At 32.3% G+C, this 14,197-nt stretch overlaps 1 protein-coding gene across 1 annotated transcript; it reads right to left on the bottom strand.

Moving 5' to 3' along the window:
* Positions 1-11,830: 11,830 nt before the first annotated feature.
* On the bottom strand, positions 11,831-13,586 carry LOC145010373 (cysteine-rich repeat secretory protein 1-like). Its single transcript, XM_078968925.1, has 3 exons — positions 12,921-13,586; positions 12,606-12,665; positions 11,831-11,848 (listed from the first exon to the last, which is right to left on the bottom strand). Exons 1-3 carry the CDS (start codon positions 13,584-13,586, stop codon positions 11,831-11,833), a joined length of 744 nt encoding a protein of 247 aa, XP_078825051.1.
* Positions 13,587-14,197: the final 611 nt, after the last annotated feature.

Raw genomic sequence — 14,197 nt, forward strand, 5'->3', positions numbered from 1 at the left:
CTCTTGAAAGCTTAGTTCCCCTTAGTGTTGCACCTCTAATGGAGTCACAAACACCCAACACAACAAGGATGCCAATGAGAGACAATAAATCGGCTAGGGCTTCTATATGGAATGCATAGGCCGAAATTCTCATGTAGATGGTTTCCTTATATTGTTGGGTGGGTTACTAGGGTTTCTGGAGGAAACCCAAATTCATGCTTAAGGCTTAACCAACCCATGGACCTCTTATTTAGAGCCCTTGGACGGAATCTTATGAGCTTACCCATATTTTTTTTTCCACTCTACTCTATAGAGTATATCAACCCAGTTTTGCAATTGTCAATGATTTGCGAAACAACCCCTCCATTATTAATCAGCTCCTTTAATCCCAAAATTAATATCAAATTAATTTCTAATTAATTACTAATTAATAATATGATTTCCAAATAATATATTAATCTTATAATATATTAATAAAATCATTATGAGCACCAAGTTATTATTCATATAATAAATCATACTCTTTCTCCCCAATAGTCATCCTATGAGGTTGCATGAGTGAAGGAAACCCAAAAGGATCATGTTCATAATGATATCAAGCAACTACAAATATAATTATGGGCTTAAACACCTAATCCAACAGTCTCCCACTTGGATAAGTCTAATAACTATAATTACAACTATGACTTTAGAATCTGATCAGCAATCGTAGCTTTTAAAGCCATTGTCGAACTCTGATCTTATCAATAACACGTCCTTTAGATAAGGGATCAAATATTATTCTATTCTACAAGATATTGTATGGACATGAGACATGGATTATAATCATTTTCTCTGTCCATGTGTTGTTTCCCGACTTCCGATTTACGATGACTGACTTAGACTACAACTGAGCACATCAACTTAGTCCTGGCTTGGCCAAGTGCTTGGGGTGTCATCACTAAATCATATAGGGGCTCACAAATATCGCTTTTCCTGTTAGGGAAAAAGGAACGGATAAACTTTGACACATATGCTTGTACTATTTACTTATCAAATCACACATAAAAAAATGTTTTAGAACATCAAGTTTCGGATGCATGTACATATTATCAATGTGCAACTGACTCATAAAAAACAACTATATATCTCCATTTCAAGAATATACGATATTATCGTCTCACAATCACTCGTGATAAAATCCATGAAGTGATTCAAATGAGCATGGGTTTAATGCAATACTCAAATTTTTTATTTCAAGACTACTCATGAATACTGCAGCAAACATTTGCTATGTCTAAGAACTTAGACAATCTACAATCGGATTCATGATAGTCTTACCTCATTACTTACTTCCAAAGTATGATCAACTGTGGATGTTTGAATAATCTTATTATTCGGGAAGTAAAACATTCGAAGTGAAACACAAGAATAATCTAATCCAATATGGTCTCAAAACTTTTGAATTTAAATAAAACACTTATTAGTTAATCACCATATTAATTAGACCTTATTGATTGTTTACTGTTTCGAATAATCAACTCAATAATTGAATTAAAACAATAGTCATCCCATGCTCCAAGCATGCACACTATGTTTATTTATGGTCCTTCCTTTGTGAAATAGATCAATTAAACACATTTCCAATGGTCCTCATTTCACAATTCCCTAATCCTTATAAGTGAAAGAATACAAAATTCTTCCCACTAATAGAATGTGTTAGAGTCTAACCTTTCATGCAATGATCCTTTTGTAATGTCGAGACTCCTAAGTCATAGAGACTTAGCCAACGATATTACAAAGCGTTCCATTGGAGATTATTACAAGACAATTCCCCGGAAATGAAGTCTCACATTCAAGTTACATTCCTTGAACATCCTTCTTGCATAAAAGTTTCTAGATCATACATAGATTCCTAATATCCAATTCCCATTATGGAAACACTTCCATAATTGCCATATGACCATTCATTCTTAATAAAATCCTATCTATTCATAATTATATCAATATGATACATCAATTACTATACTTCCAACAGCCCACGAGCAACTAATCTTTGGTAAACCTTAGATTGTTCTTGACAGTTGTTTAACAACTTTAGTCATATCTGGTTCTAGTCCTTTTCCTTCTTAATGACCAAGACATTTGGAAAATCAGAACGAGTGAATATTGTAGCATATGTAATCGATCCTATACCCGAAGCATATGTGATTTGATTCATAATGTCTTACATAAAGACCTGACAGTCTTTCGCTATAATATGTCCATATATAGAATTTCCTATGTTGAAGCAGTTCAACATGACACTCATACATGTCCATGACTAAGTTTGATTAAAATTTCAATCTAAACTTTTAAATTCGAAATGAAGTACAAAAGCCCTCTTCCTTAGATATTTCTATATCGAAACAATTTCAAATTCTGCAACTTTGCAATTTTATAACTTTGTTTCCTATACATAGTATTACGAACTTGCAACACTTAACATAATAATCACGCTCCCACTAGCATAACAATTATGTTTTTTCTAGCATAACGATTATGCTCCCACTAGCTATGACATGTACTCAAAAATCAGCTGGAGCTGTAGAAATCAATACCTATTGTCTTTCTTACCAAAGTTCAAATTTCTGATACGTGGTGCTTGGATAAGTCTTTACCTAGACTTTTCAAGGTCATACACTTTTCATTAGACAACTTATATGAGTGTCTAAACTTTTTCAGAACTTACATCAATAAGTCGCGAATGTTCAAACTAGTTGCTATTTATTACAATTCAAATTATGAAAATGGATGTCGTAATCACGCTCGAATTTGAGAACACAATTACCACAACTGCTTACTCTATGCCTTTAATATCTATTCATGAAGTATTTCCTCACAACCATTTTCATGAAGAAGAGAGAAACCTCTTTCCACTTAGATTTTTTTGTGAATGCGCTCCTATCCATGTTAATTTGTCATTTCCAACCACTATCATAAGACGAGGTTTACGAAAAATTCAAACTTATATGGACTAAACTTGCTTAATGTTAACTTCTTGCTATCCGGCGGCACAAGGTCCTACCATTACTTCCAGGTTATTGAGCAGGTCACCCATCCAGATCGATGTACTTTCACAAATCAAGGTGCTTTGCCTTATGCAATAAAATGAGAACTCAAAGAACTCACATGCATAGTTAATTTAACTTGAATAAGAACATAAACAAGATTATGTCAACACGATAGGTTGTCAACCTCAGATCGTGTGCTAGTGATAACTAAAAGGTTAATTCTTGATTAGTTCATGAAACTATTCAAGACCATTAAGACTCATACTGACCTCTTGACATATAAGATCCCTCTATCAAAGAACATTTCTCAACAAGCAAATATTCAAGAGTTAGTGTGGTTTCTTATTAAGAAACACTTCCTATAATTGGTCTTAGTTGGTTTTTGTTTTAGCCAAAATATCACAACTACCAATTTCAAATGTGCAAGAGTAAGAAACATTTCTACTCCACATTTCATGAGGTGTTATAAACATACTTAGAACATGTCACACAAGGTAGTTTCTAGAGCACGACTCTAAAACTTAATTTTGGAAAGAATTATGACTCATATTGTTGATTAACCATTTCAACAATTCTCGATTCCCCTTCTTAGTCACACAAATGCTCTAAGGTGTCCTTAGATGATCAATTGTGACATCGTTCCATAATCATTAGGATGATCATAAAACATGATACTAAAGTACTTTCCATTCCTTTCAGATTGTAGAAACTTTTATCTTTCTGCCTAATCGATTTTTCCTATTCGTTCTGCTATACATTGAAATTTTTCAAGGTATTAGAATTACACTTAATCTTGTAAGCATCACCATTTTTACTTAACCTATAATAAATCATGAAAAATAGACTTATCATCCTTTTGTAGTGGATTTGACCAATCCACATCAATGTGTACTAGTTCCTTTAGTCTTTCAGTTGACTCACATATACATGTGAAAAAGGAATTTGTCCTAATTTCCCAATGATCAAGATTCTCATACATCACACAATCCAAATCATGTGACTCCAAGTTTCTGTCCAATTGAAACTTGGGCGACGAGAATCTATCCTTAATTGCTAAATTATGACACTACCACAAACGATATATCCAAGAATCAAATCCATTTCAACATTGCGAACAATAGAAATATCAACACCTATTTTCATAAATGCCATTGAAAGAAACGTAAAATAAGATAAAATCAAATTTTATTTTATTGATAAAGTACATAAAAACTTGTCTTTACAATGCAAATACAAAATGAAAACTATGTTTCTAAATAGTCCTAAGCAGTTTATCATAACTCCTAAGCAACAACTCAAAAATCTGATCCTCGAACCATGCGATCAAAATCCATCACTTCACAATCAGATTCAGCTTGCTCTTCTTTTAAGCTTCCTTCTTTCTCGTTGATCCTCCAAAACATCAAGATGCAATCTTATCACATCATGTATTATGAGTCTATCAATAGGGAATTAATAGAGTTAGATAGCGGATATTCCTGAAGTAGAGTCATACAGTTTGACTTTACTATCCTTGCGATCATTCAGGTAGATACGGCAGCTTCGTATCTAATGCCCTTCTCTTGGCAATAGAAACATATTGACTCTTTGGGAATGATACATGGAACTATCTCATAATTTTCCTTTTTCTTATGATCAAACTTTTCGACCATGGCGGATTTCTCTCCCATAGGAGGAGAAACCATTTCCGGACCATCACCTTTGCTATCACCAATGTTCATGGAAATTTGGGAGGTAGATCTTCTAGAAAAATTAGCTTGACAGGTGTGCCAAAACATTGCTGCTTCAGCAGCAATTAGCAAATAAGTGAGTTCAATAAGGGTTACGTCGTGGTCTGTCATATAGTAGTCCTTGACGAACTGACTACACGACTCATGAAGTGATTGAAGAACCAAGCCAACAACCAGATTCCTCAGGTAAACGACACCTAACATTGTCGTTCTGTCAAGTGCAACTTCATCTTCAGAACGAGTGCACACAAACACCTTCCATCTCAGTGTTTGCATACAAATAGGGCTTGAGTGATCTTGAACTTTTTAGGTCGACAAAAACGTGGTTTGGGGAGAATCACGGGAGGAGGTGGAGGAAGAGAACTATGATTTCTAGTTACACCAATGAACGAAGAATGGAATGATCTTTCACTTTGATCGACACATGGAATATCATCTTCAAATGGAAGTTTTTTCTAAAAGGATGAGGAAGACCATAGTTGTTAGAACTAGACATCTACAAAGGCAAGAAATTCAAGCTAGTTGATTAATCCTTAATATAACACCCAAATGAAATATTAAGGCTAGGACCCAACACAATATTTCACAATTCGGAAAAGGGATATCGTAATCCAATTGCAAATTATTTGAAGGTAGGTAAATGATGATTTACCAATTCCACCATGAAAACAAAATTTCAAAACGAATTAGGTTTTAAATGAAATTCCTAGATCCTTTGAAATTCATTGAACTTTTCAATGACATGTTTAATCTCAATTATGCCCTTCATGTTTTTGACTGGGATACCGAGGATCACAAACAAGGTGTGAATAACAATGCAAATTAGCTTGGTACTCTCGATGTTATTTATCATCTAAACAATATGTCGGTTAACCACACACGCTCTATCGATCAATGATATTTTTTGAGCTACCCATTGCCATTCTTCATTAGTCCCATATTAGTGTGCCGGTTAACCACACACGCTCCACTAACGACCAATAAGGTGCAATGTGCAATTTCATGGGCTAGCATCAAATTCACATTTTCCTAAAGTAACTAAGATTGGGAATTTATAAAAGCGTTTAGTTACTTTATAATTTATTATACTTTTAATGAGAGTTTGTGTCCTATCCTACCCGTTCGGCTAACGACCCTCCACTGGTTAAGGGTGCAGTGGGTAAGAGTGGATACCCAATGGCGGTCATTTTACAGGCCGCTTCCTTAAACACCCCATATAGACCAGCTTCGTGAATAAGGCCTACTAATGGTAAGACTAACTTATCTTTTATATATATATATATATATATATATATATATATATATATATATATATATATATATATATATATATATATATATATATATAGATAACTTATTAGATTTTTAAATTTATATAGTATAAGGCTGTATTTTAAACTTTTAAAATACCAAGTGGTTTAATCCTTCAATAAATTAAACTTTTAATTCAATTAAATTTAAACCATATAATGGATATATTAATTCTCTTTTAATTATACATTTAATTAATCATAATAATAAAATCAATGAGGGTGTATTTTAAACTATTCAAAATGCGATGGTTTAAGTATTTAAATTACTAAAATCAAAACATTTAATTTCAAATTTAAACTATAAAACCAAAATGGTGCAATTTGAAACTATTCAAAAACACTAGGTTAAATCTATTAATCAAAATAATCTTATATTATGGAAATTTAACCATATCTTCAATTTTGATAAGGATATTAAGTTACCAATCTAGAAAATTCGATTTTAGGCAATAAAAAATGAGTTGTGGTAATTATCCAAATCAAAATCTAATCAGAAATTCGAAAAATATATAGCAACAGAGTGGCCAACTCGACGAGTTGGGCAAGGGACTCGTCGAGTCCATACATGAACTCGACGAGTTCTCTGTCTAGACAGTAGATTTTGATTTTCTTCTACTTTAGCCAGATCACAATGCATCATATTCAATTGAAAACGACATAGGCTCTGATACCACTAATGGGTTTAGAGCATATCTACATTCCTATATGATTAGAAACCCTAATTGCTTTGGATATAAGTTTTTCTATATTGAACATGAAAATATGAATACCAAAGCAAGAACCCTAGATCTATCATATACCATTTCGAAATTCATACATAAAACTAGGGTTTGATCATTAGCTCACTTGTTATGGAGTCACAAACACCCAACACAACAAGGATGACAATGAGAGACAAGAAATCGGCCAGGGTTTCTATCTGGAATGCATAGGCCAAAATTTTCATATAGAGGGGTTCCTTATAAAGCTGGGTAGGCTGCTAAGGTTTCTAGAGGAAACCCTAATTCCTGCTTAAGGCTTAAGTAGCCCATGGAAGTCCTATTTCGATCCCTCAGACGAAATCTTATGAGCTTACCATAAATTTCGTCCACTCCACTCTATGGAGTCCATCAGCCCAATTGTGCAACTATCAATGATTGCAAAACAGCCCCTCCATTATTAATCATCTCCTTTAATCCCAAAATTAATATCAAATTAATTTCTGATTAATTACTAATTAATAATATGATTTCCAAATAATAAATTAATCTTATAATATATTAATAAAATCATTATGAGTGAAGGCAAACCAAAAGGACCATGCTCATAATCGAATAAAACACATTCCAAATATAGTTATGGGCTTAGACACCTAATCCAACAGATATGTCATCGTACCTCCTTATTTAACAACCTACATCCTTCTTCTCTCATTTAACAGCCCTGACCTCTTTAATCAAGCTTGTTCCGAGAGCACTCTTCCACCGGACAACAAGATAGGGTCATGACCACCTTTACCGTCTTATGTCACCTGCAAAACGAATCGTATCATAGCCACCCGCTTTGATGTCTTTCACTCATCTTTTCTCCTTCGGTTAGTCTATCACTACCTTAGAACAAACCTGGTCTAGAGAAACCGGGGTTGCTATTACTATGCTTCAACTTGCGCTAAAAAACAACTCACACCCCTTCAACGTAACCCGATTCCCGTTGCGTCTTCCGTATAGTGAATGTTACTTTTTTTTTGAAACCGACTCTCAAACCGGTTGGCCTAGGTCTTGACCATCCCTAATCTCTCATACCAAGTGTAAATATAATAAAAACAATAAATCAATATGATGTTGCAAACTTGAACTCCAAACAAGAAAAGAAAAAGAACTTAGAATGCAAAAGAATATCTAAAAACGAGACTTATAACCTGATTGACGAATAACCTACGAATACCCTATATTTATACTTATAGAATCCTCATCTTATACTAAAATGAAGAAAAACAACTATTTAATCATAGTTATCCTAATATAGTAATACTTTCTTTATTAACTATCCAATTAATCTAATAATGGTGTTGTGTTAGTGTTGGTTTGTCTTCGTCATCATGCCAACCAAGCAAGATAAACCCCTGAAAAGAATAGTACTCATGTTGTTGAGCTTTAAGCAAAGTACTTAAAGGCAGCCGTGTCTACGTTCGTTGGGTGGACACAAATATAGGGGTGAGGACTACATAGGATACACCAGGGTCGACCTTATTGTTTAAGAGTAAAAATAGGGCTTACGGCCCCCAATTGTATGGGGCCCCATTTACTTTTGATCCATTGTTAGTAGTTTCCAAAAAATCAGGCTTAAGTTTTGATCGACTCTTCAAGCGATAATACGACAACAAAATCTTCCGTTCTTTTTTTCACTCTCGTTCTCGTCTTCTCGATTACAGGCTGTTCTCCAATCGTTTCTTCTACAGTTTTGTTGAGTTGTTGCTGTCTTACAATCTCCCTGAACCGCAATAGATCATCATACAAAAAAATCGGGATCTTCTTCCTTATTCATTCTTGGTTTCTCCTAATTTAATGATCTACTATTTTCCTGTTATTCTACTGTAAATGAATGATTGAAACCATAATATTCTTTGTATTTTCAATTTTTTCTTTTGATTTTTCTATTATCTCATAATTAGGGTTAATAGGAAATTCATTAGGGTTAATCTCTTTCCAATCTTTTTTTGGTTAAATAAACAATCATTAAGAAATGAAAGCATCATGTATACAACTACTACTTGTGCTATAAAGGAATCGGATAAAATAGTGAATGACTTGGGATGCGTTAAAGGATAAACATGAAACATTTGACCGCTTTTGGTATAGTTTCTCTAGCCATTCTAAAGAAAGTTCTTTTTTAATGCTAAAATTGTGATGAAAGCGGACTGATGTGTCATTTAGATTAGGGTTTGCATGAAAATGTCTAATTTGTTTAGTGTAATTAATCATTGCTATCAAGTTTTCCTTCTAAATGAAAATGTCTAATTTGAGTTGGAATAGCTTTCTGCCTTTCTATATGCTTTCAATCATGATTTTTGTATTAAATAATAGTGGTTTCATTTGTTAAAGTTATTAAAATTTTAGACAGTGAAAGCTCAAGTATAAAAAGTTTTATTTGCTTTTATAATGTGGTTTGGTAAATTAAATATCATAAAACTGCATGAGAGTAAATTGGCGAGAGGTGGTCCCAATCATTCCAAATTACAGTGTAATTGGTTGTAATTTTAATTTTTTATGTTTATCTTTCATTTGCATTGTTTCAAGAAACTTTCAATTTCATGTGTTTGAAAAATGTTAACCTTAACTGCGGATCTGTGCAGGAATGAATGTTTAATAACTGAATCCAGATTAACATATTCCATTGTTTTTGAGCTTTCCATTATCTTAAGGGCGGTATAATCCTAATCCATATCTTTTATATTTATAGTTATTATCAATCAAATAATTAATAATCATGTCAAAAAGAAAATACGAATCTGATGCCTCAAAAAGGAAACGAAAAATGCAAGAAGAAGCTTTTATAGATAAACAGAAAGGGTTGTTTTTAAAATATTTAACTACAAACAAAAATATTGATAATGAACAACAACAAACTAATATTGATAATGAACAAGAACAAGCTAATGTTGATAATAATGATCATGAACCAACTAATATTGAAAATGATAATGAACCAACTAATATTGACATTGATAATGAAATTGATAACGAACAAACTAATGGTGAAAACGATAACGAACAAACTAATATTGAAATTTATAACGAACAAACTAATAGTGAAAATAATAACAAACAAAGTAATATTGAAATTGATAACGAACAAACTAATAGTGAAAATGATAACACACCTTTAAACATATATGATCCAAGTTGATGGAATAATATAAGTACTAATTTAAGAGATTTTATCGTAGAAAAAAGGTCCTATTAAGATTTATGATTTTAAATTTCCAAAAGATCAACATTTAAGAAGCTTTAGTACATCTCTTTACATGAAAAAATACCAAACGGAGAAAAATATGAATGAACATGGTTGGTTTATTCCATAGAGGTAGATAGTTTTTTGTTTTTGTTGTAAATTATTTAATGTGAATACAACCACATGTTCATTAGCACATAAAGATAATAATGATTGGAGCAATATTTCTAGTATACCAAAAAAACACGAAACAAGTAATAGATACATTCTTGATATGAGGTCATGGATTGACTTAGAAACTATATTAGCAAATAATAAAACAATTGACAAGCAAATCCAAGAACAAATAAATAAAGAAAAAGAACATTGGAAAAATGTATTAAAAAGAATCATTGTTGTAGTAAAAACATTAGGAAAAAATAATTTAGCATTTCGTGGAACAAATAAAAAGATTTATGAAGAAAATAATGGTAATTTTTTAACTATAATTGAAATGATTACGAAATTTGATCTTATTATGCAATAACATATTAGGAGAATTAATCACAAAGAAATTCATAATCATTGTCTTGGATACTATATGCAAAATGAACTTTATAGTTTATTAGGAACAAATGTCGATTATCTTACAATGTTTAAATATTTCAACAACTCAAATTGAAGTTAAGGAGTACTTTTTTAGGATTTTTAATTGTAGATAATACAACCGGTAGAGACTTATATGATGCAATAGTTGATGAAATTAAAAATCTAGGACTAGATATAAATGATGTTAGGGATCAATGTTATGACCATGGATCAAATATGAAAGGAAAGCATCAAGGTGTACATAAACGATTGTTAGAATTTAACCCTAGAGCATTCTACACTCCGTGTGGTTGTCATAGTTTAAATTTAGTAATTTATGATATGGCTAATTCGTGTGATAAAGCTAGTGAATTTTTTGGAGTTATACAACGTATATATTCGATATTTTCTTCATCAACTCAAAGTTGGAAAATATTACAAGATAATATATCAAACCTAACACTTAAATCATTATCGCAACCTCATTGGGAAAGTAGGGTAGAAAGTGTAAAAACAATTGGATTTCAAGCACCACAATTAAGAAAAACACTTTTACAATTATCCAAAAATTATGGAGATCCAAAAATTAAAAGTGAAGCTAAATGTTTAGCTACATATGAACTTGAAAACTATGAATTTTTATTATGAATGATTATTTGGTATGATGTTTTGTTTGCTATTATCACTATTAGTAAAAGCTTGCAATCAAATGATATGTGTATCGATGATGCTATAGATCAACTAAATGGACTTTTGTGTTTCTTTGAAGAATATAGAGAAAACGGATTCGAAAAGGCTTTAGATTATGCAAAAGAATTGGCTTTAGAAATGAACGTAAAACCTAAATTTCGTGAAAAACGTATCATTCAATGAAACAGATGGTATGATGAAAATGTTGCTAATGAAACTATTAAAACTCTTGTTCAGTTATTTAAAACTAATTACTTTTTATATGTAGTAGATAAATCCATTACTTCACTTAAAAGTCTATTAGAGCAATTTAATTAACGAGTTCAAAAATATTTTTGGTTTTCTATTTAGTATAGAAAAATTAAAATCATTTGATGAAAATACTTTAAAAGAACATTGTTTAAATCTTGAAAAATCTTTAAAGCATGATGATAGCTTAGATATTGATGGTTTAGATTTATTTCATAAACTAAAACTTTTAAGACATGTTGTACATTTAGAACGTGATACAATTATTAATATATACTTAATTACATTAAAAAGTTTAGTTCTTTTCCAAATGCATATGTTGTCTATAGGATTATGTTAACTATTCTGTAACCGTTGCCTGTACAGAAAGAAATTTTTCTAAATTAAAATTGTTAAAAAATTATTTAAGATCTACAATGTCACAAGAAAGATTAAATGGATTAGCTATTTTGTCAATTGAAAAACATTTAGTAAAAGAAATTGATTATGGAAATTTTATTAAAGAATTTGCATGTAAAAGAGCTAGAAATATTAACTTTATGTCATAAAATATATTCACAAAAAACATATACATAAAAAAAGAATTAACTCCGCAATTTTAAACTTTTTAGTTTATTATTGTCGGTCCCAAACCTGGATAAAGGAGGAGGGTTTATAACATTAAATACAATAATGTCAAAGGGCCCCAAAATTTTGGTCGCTTAAAGCCCCTAAATTGGTTGAGCCGGCCCAGGGACACGCTATATAAGACTCGGTTTTTGAAAAATACGGGTTATATTATAAAGAAACTGGATTTTATGATAGCAATGTTAAATGAACCGGATTGAAATAAGAAACCGTGGTATATGCTGGCACTAGATAACCCGGTTCACTTTATTACTTTTTTGAAATAGGACTCGCCTATAAGAATCCCGGGTTCTTTTAAGCTTTTAACCGGGTTCTTTTTCCCATTTTGTAGTGATCATCCAACCGTTGTGGGTAAATGAATAGGTGTTCTGATAACCATCGTGTGTAACGCGGCGGTCGAACTACCAGGGGCGACGAAGTAGCACATGTAATGTAAGGCATCCATAGGCAGGATATATGACACCAAAGGACCCATATTGCCAACATACCTTTCTGTATACTATACTCAAATCTGCAATAAAACCTCTCTGATTATTTTGCGAACAATTCTAACATTGTAAAAAATAAATAAATAAATAAATAAGTTCTGGGACTTAACTAATGAAGGTTGTCATTGGAATGAATGAACTAAACATTACACATTTTTTAACGTGATAACAATATATACCAACAACTTACATCATTCTTTGTCTTGTACACAGACAGAGTCTGAATCAGATCCTAAAATCTATATGATCATAGTGCAAAAAACAATTGGGAGACAACATTCGTGCAGACATTTTTCCACTACAGCAAGTGCGGACTGTATTCTTTGTAGTGGATAAACATTTAGTACACTGCTCCTTGGACAAATCAGGGGTACACTGCATAACCAATGTTAATGTGATATCCGGTGCATAAGTTATATCCCCAGTTGCATATTTTTTAGCCGATGTACCTCCAGCAGCTTGCGTATGTAATTTAGTTATCAAATCACTTAACGCCTTGTCCATCTCAGCAGCAGGCCTGCGTGCAACAGCTAGCGCCGGTAAGTGGACCCAAAACCAGTCATCAAGCACTCCCATAATTTTACGATCTGAGTAACGTATCATACACTCCTTCACCCATGCCACACCTTCCTTTTGATTAGGGCAGTTCGTTTCAAGCAATGGGATGGTGCTATTCACGCACTCCTCACAAAAGTTTGAGCGAAGGAAACCTGGACAAAGGCCAACAGCGTTCACCGGCTCAGTGGTACCTGATGTTGCATGGTAAAAGCCGTTGTTCGCTGCGATGTTTTTGGCGACTACATAGAGTGCAGATTTGATGTTATTTTTGTAACTGGTGGATGTGTAATTGCCGGTGTTTCTACATTTGTAGACTTTAGCATGTCGGGGTCCGTTTTGATTCTCCACTTTGTCCGTATTGACGAGAATAAAGAGATTGATGTGTGCATAAAGAAGAAGCAACAATGAAGTATTGGATTTCATTTCCGGTTGCTAATGTTAATTTTTGGACATTATTGTTAATATATTTATATATAATGAAACTAACGAAACTAAACGTTGTAAGAATAACGTATCTTAAAGTTGAGTGTACTACTAATTTACTAATTGTTTAAACAATTAAACAAATAATTGTTATAATATAATTTTTGTTCAATATATTCGATATGTTTGGCCAAATTAGGTGTAGATGTAGACTGAAACAAGTTTTTCGGTTAGATGTAGTTATCTTTAATTAGTAAACTGATTCTCTTATGGTTGTTCATGTATTTATATAATTATTTTTTTCGTTTTAAAATAAATTTATATATTTTTTTTATTAATTTTAATTTATTTAATTATTAAAGAAAGGGGTCCCACCATACATCTCTCTCTCTCTCTCTCTCTCTCTCTCTCTCTCTCTCTCTCTCTCTCTCTCTCTCTCTCTCTCTCTCTCTCTCTCTCTCTGTGTGTGTGTGAGACAACAAATTTTGGTTCGAGCTAGGGGTGTTCGTTTGGATAGATCGGTTTGATCCGATCCAATCAAATGAATCCAAATTTATTTTGGTTTCAAAAAATTGATCTGAATAGTCCAAACTATATTCAAATCTGATCTG

The sequence above is a fragment of the Lactuca saligna genome, chromosome 8, assembly GCF_052625555.1.
Source record: "Lactuca saligna cultivar CGN05327 chromosome 8, ASM5262555v1, whole genome shotgun sequence".
Lineage (NCBI taxonomy): Eukaryota > Viridiplantae > Streptophyta > Magnoliopsida > Asterales > Asteraceae > Lactuca > Lactuca saligna.

What these genes read in the sequence shown, in the direction of transcription:
- LOC145010373 (XM_078968925.1), bottom strand. Translation starts at nt 13,586, where the DNA reads ATGAAATCCAATACTTCATTGTTGCTTCTTCTTTATGCACACATCAAT. An exon ending in TATCCACTACAAAGAATACA is followed by an intron (nt 12,666 to 12,920) that starts GTCCGCACTTGC and finishes TTACAATGTTAG; the next exon opens with AATTGTTCGCAAAATAATCA.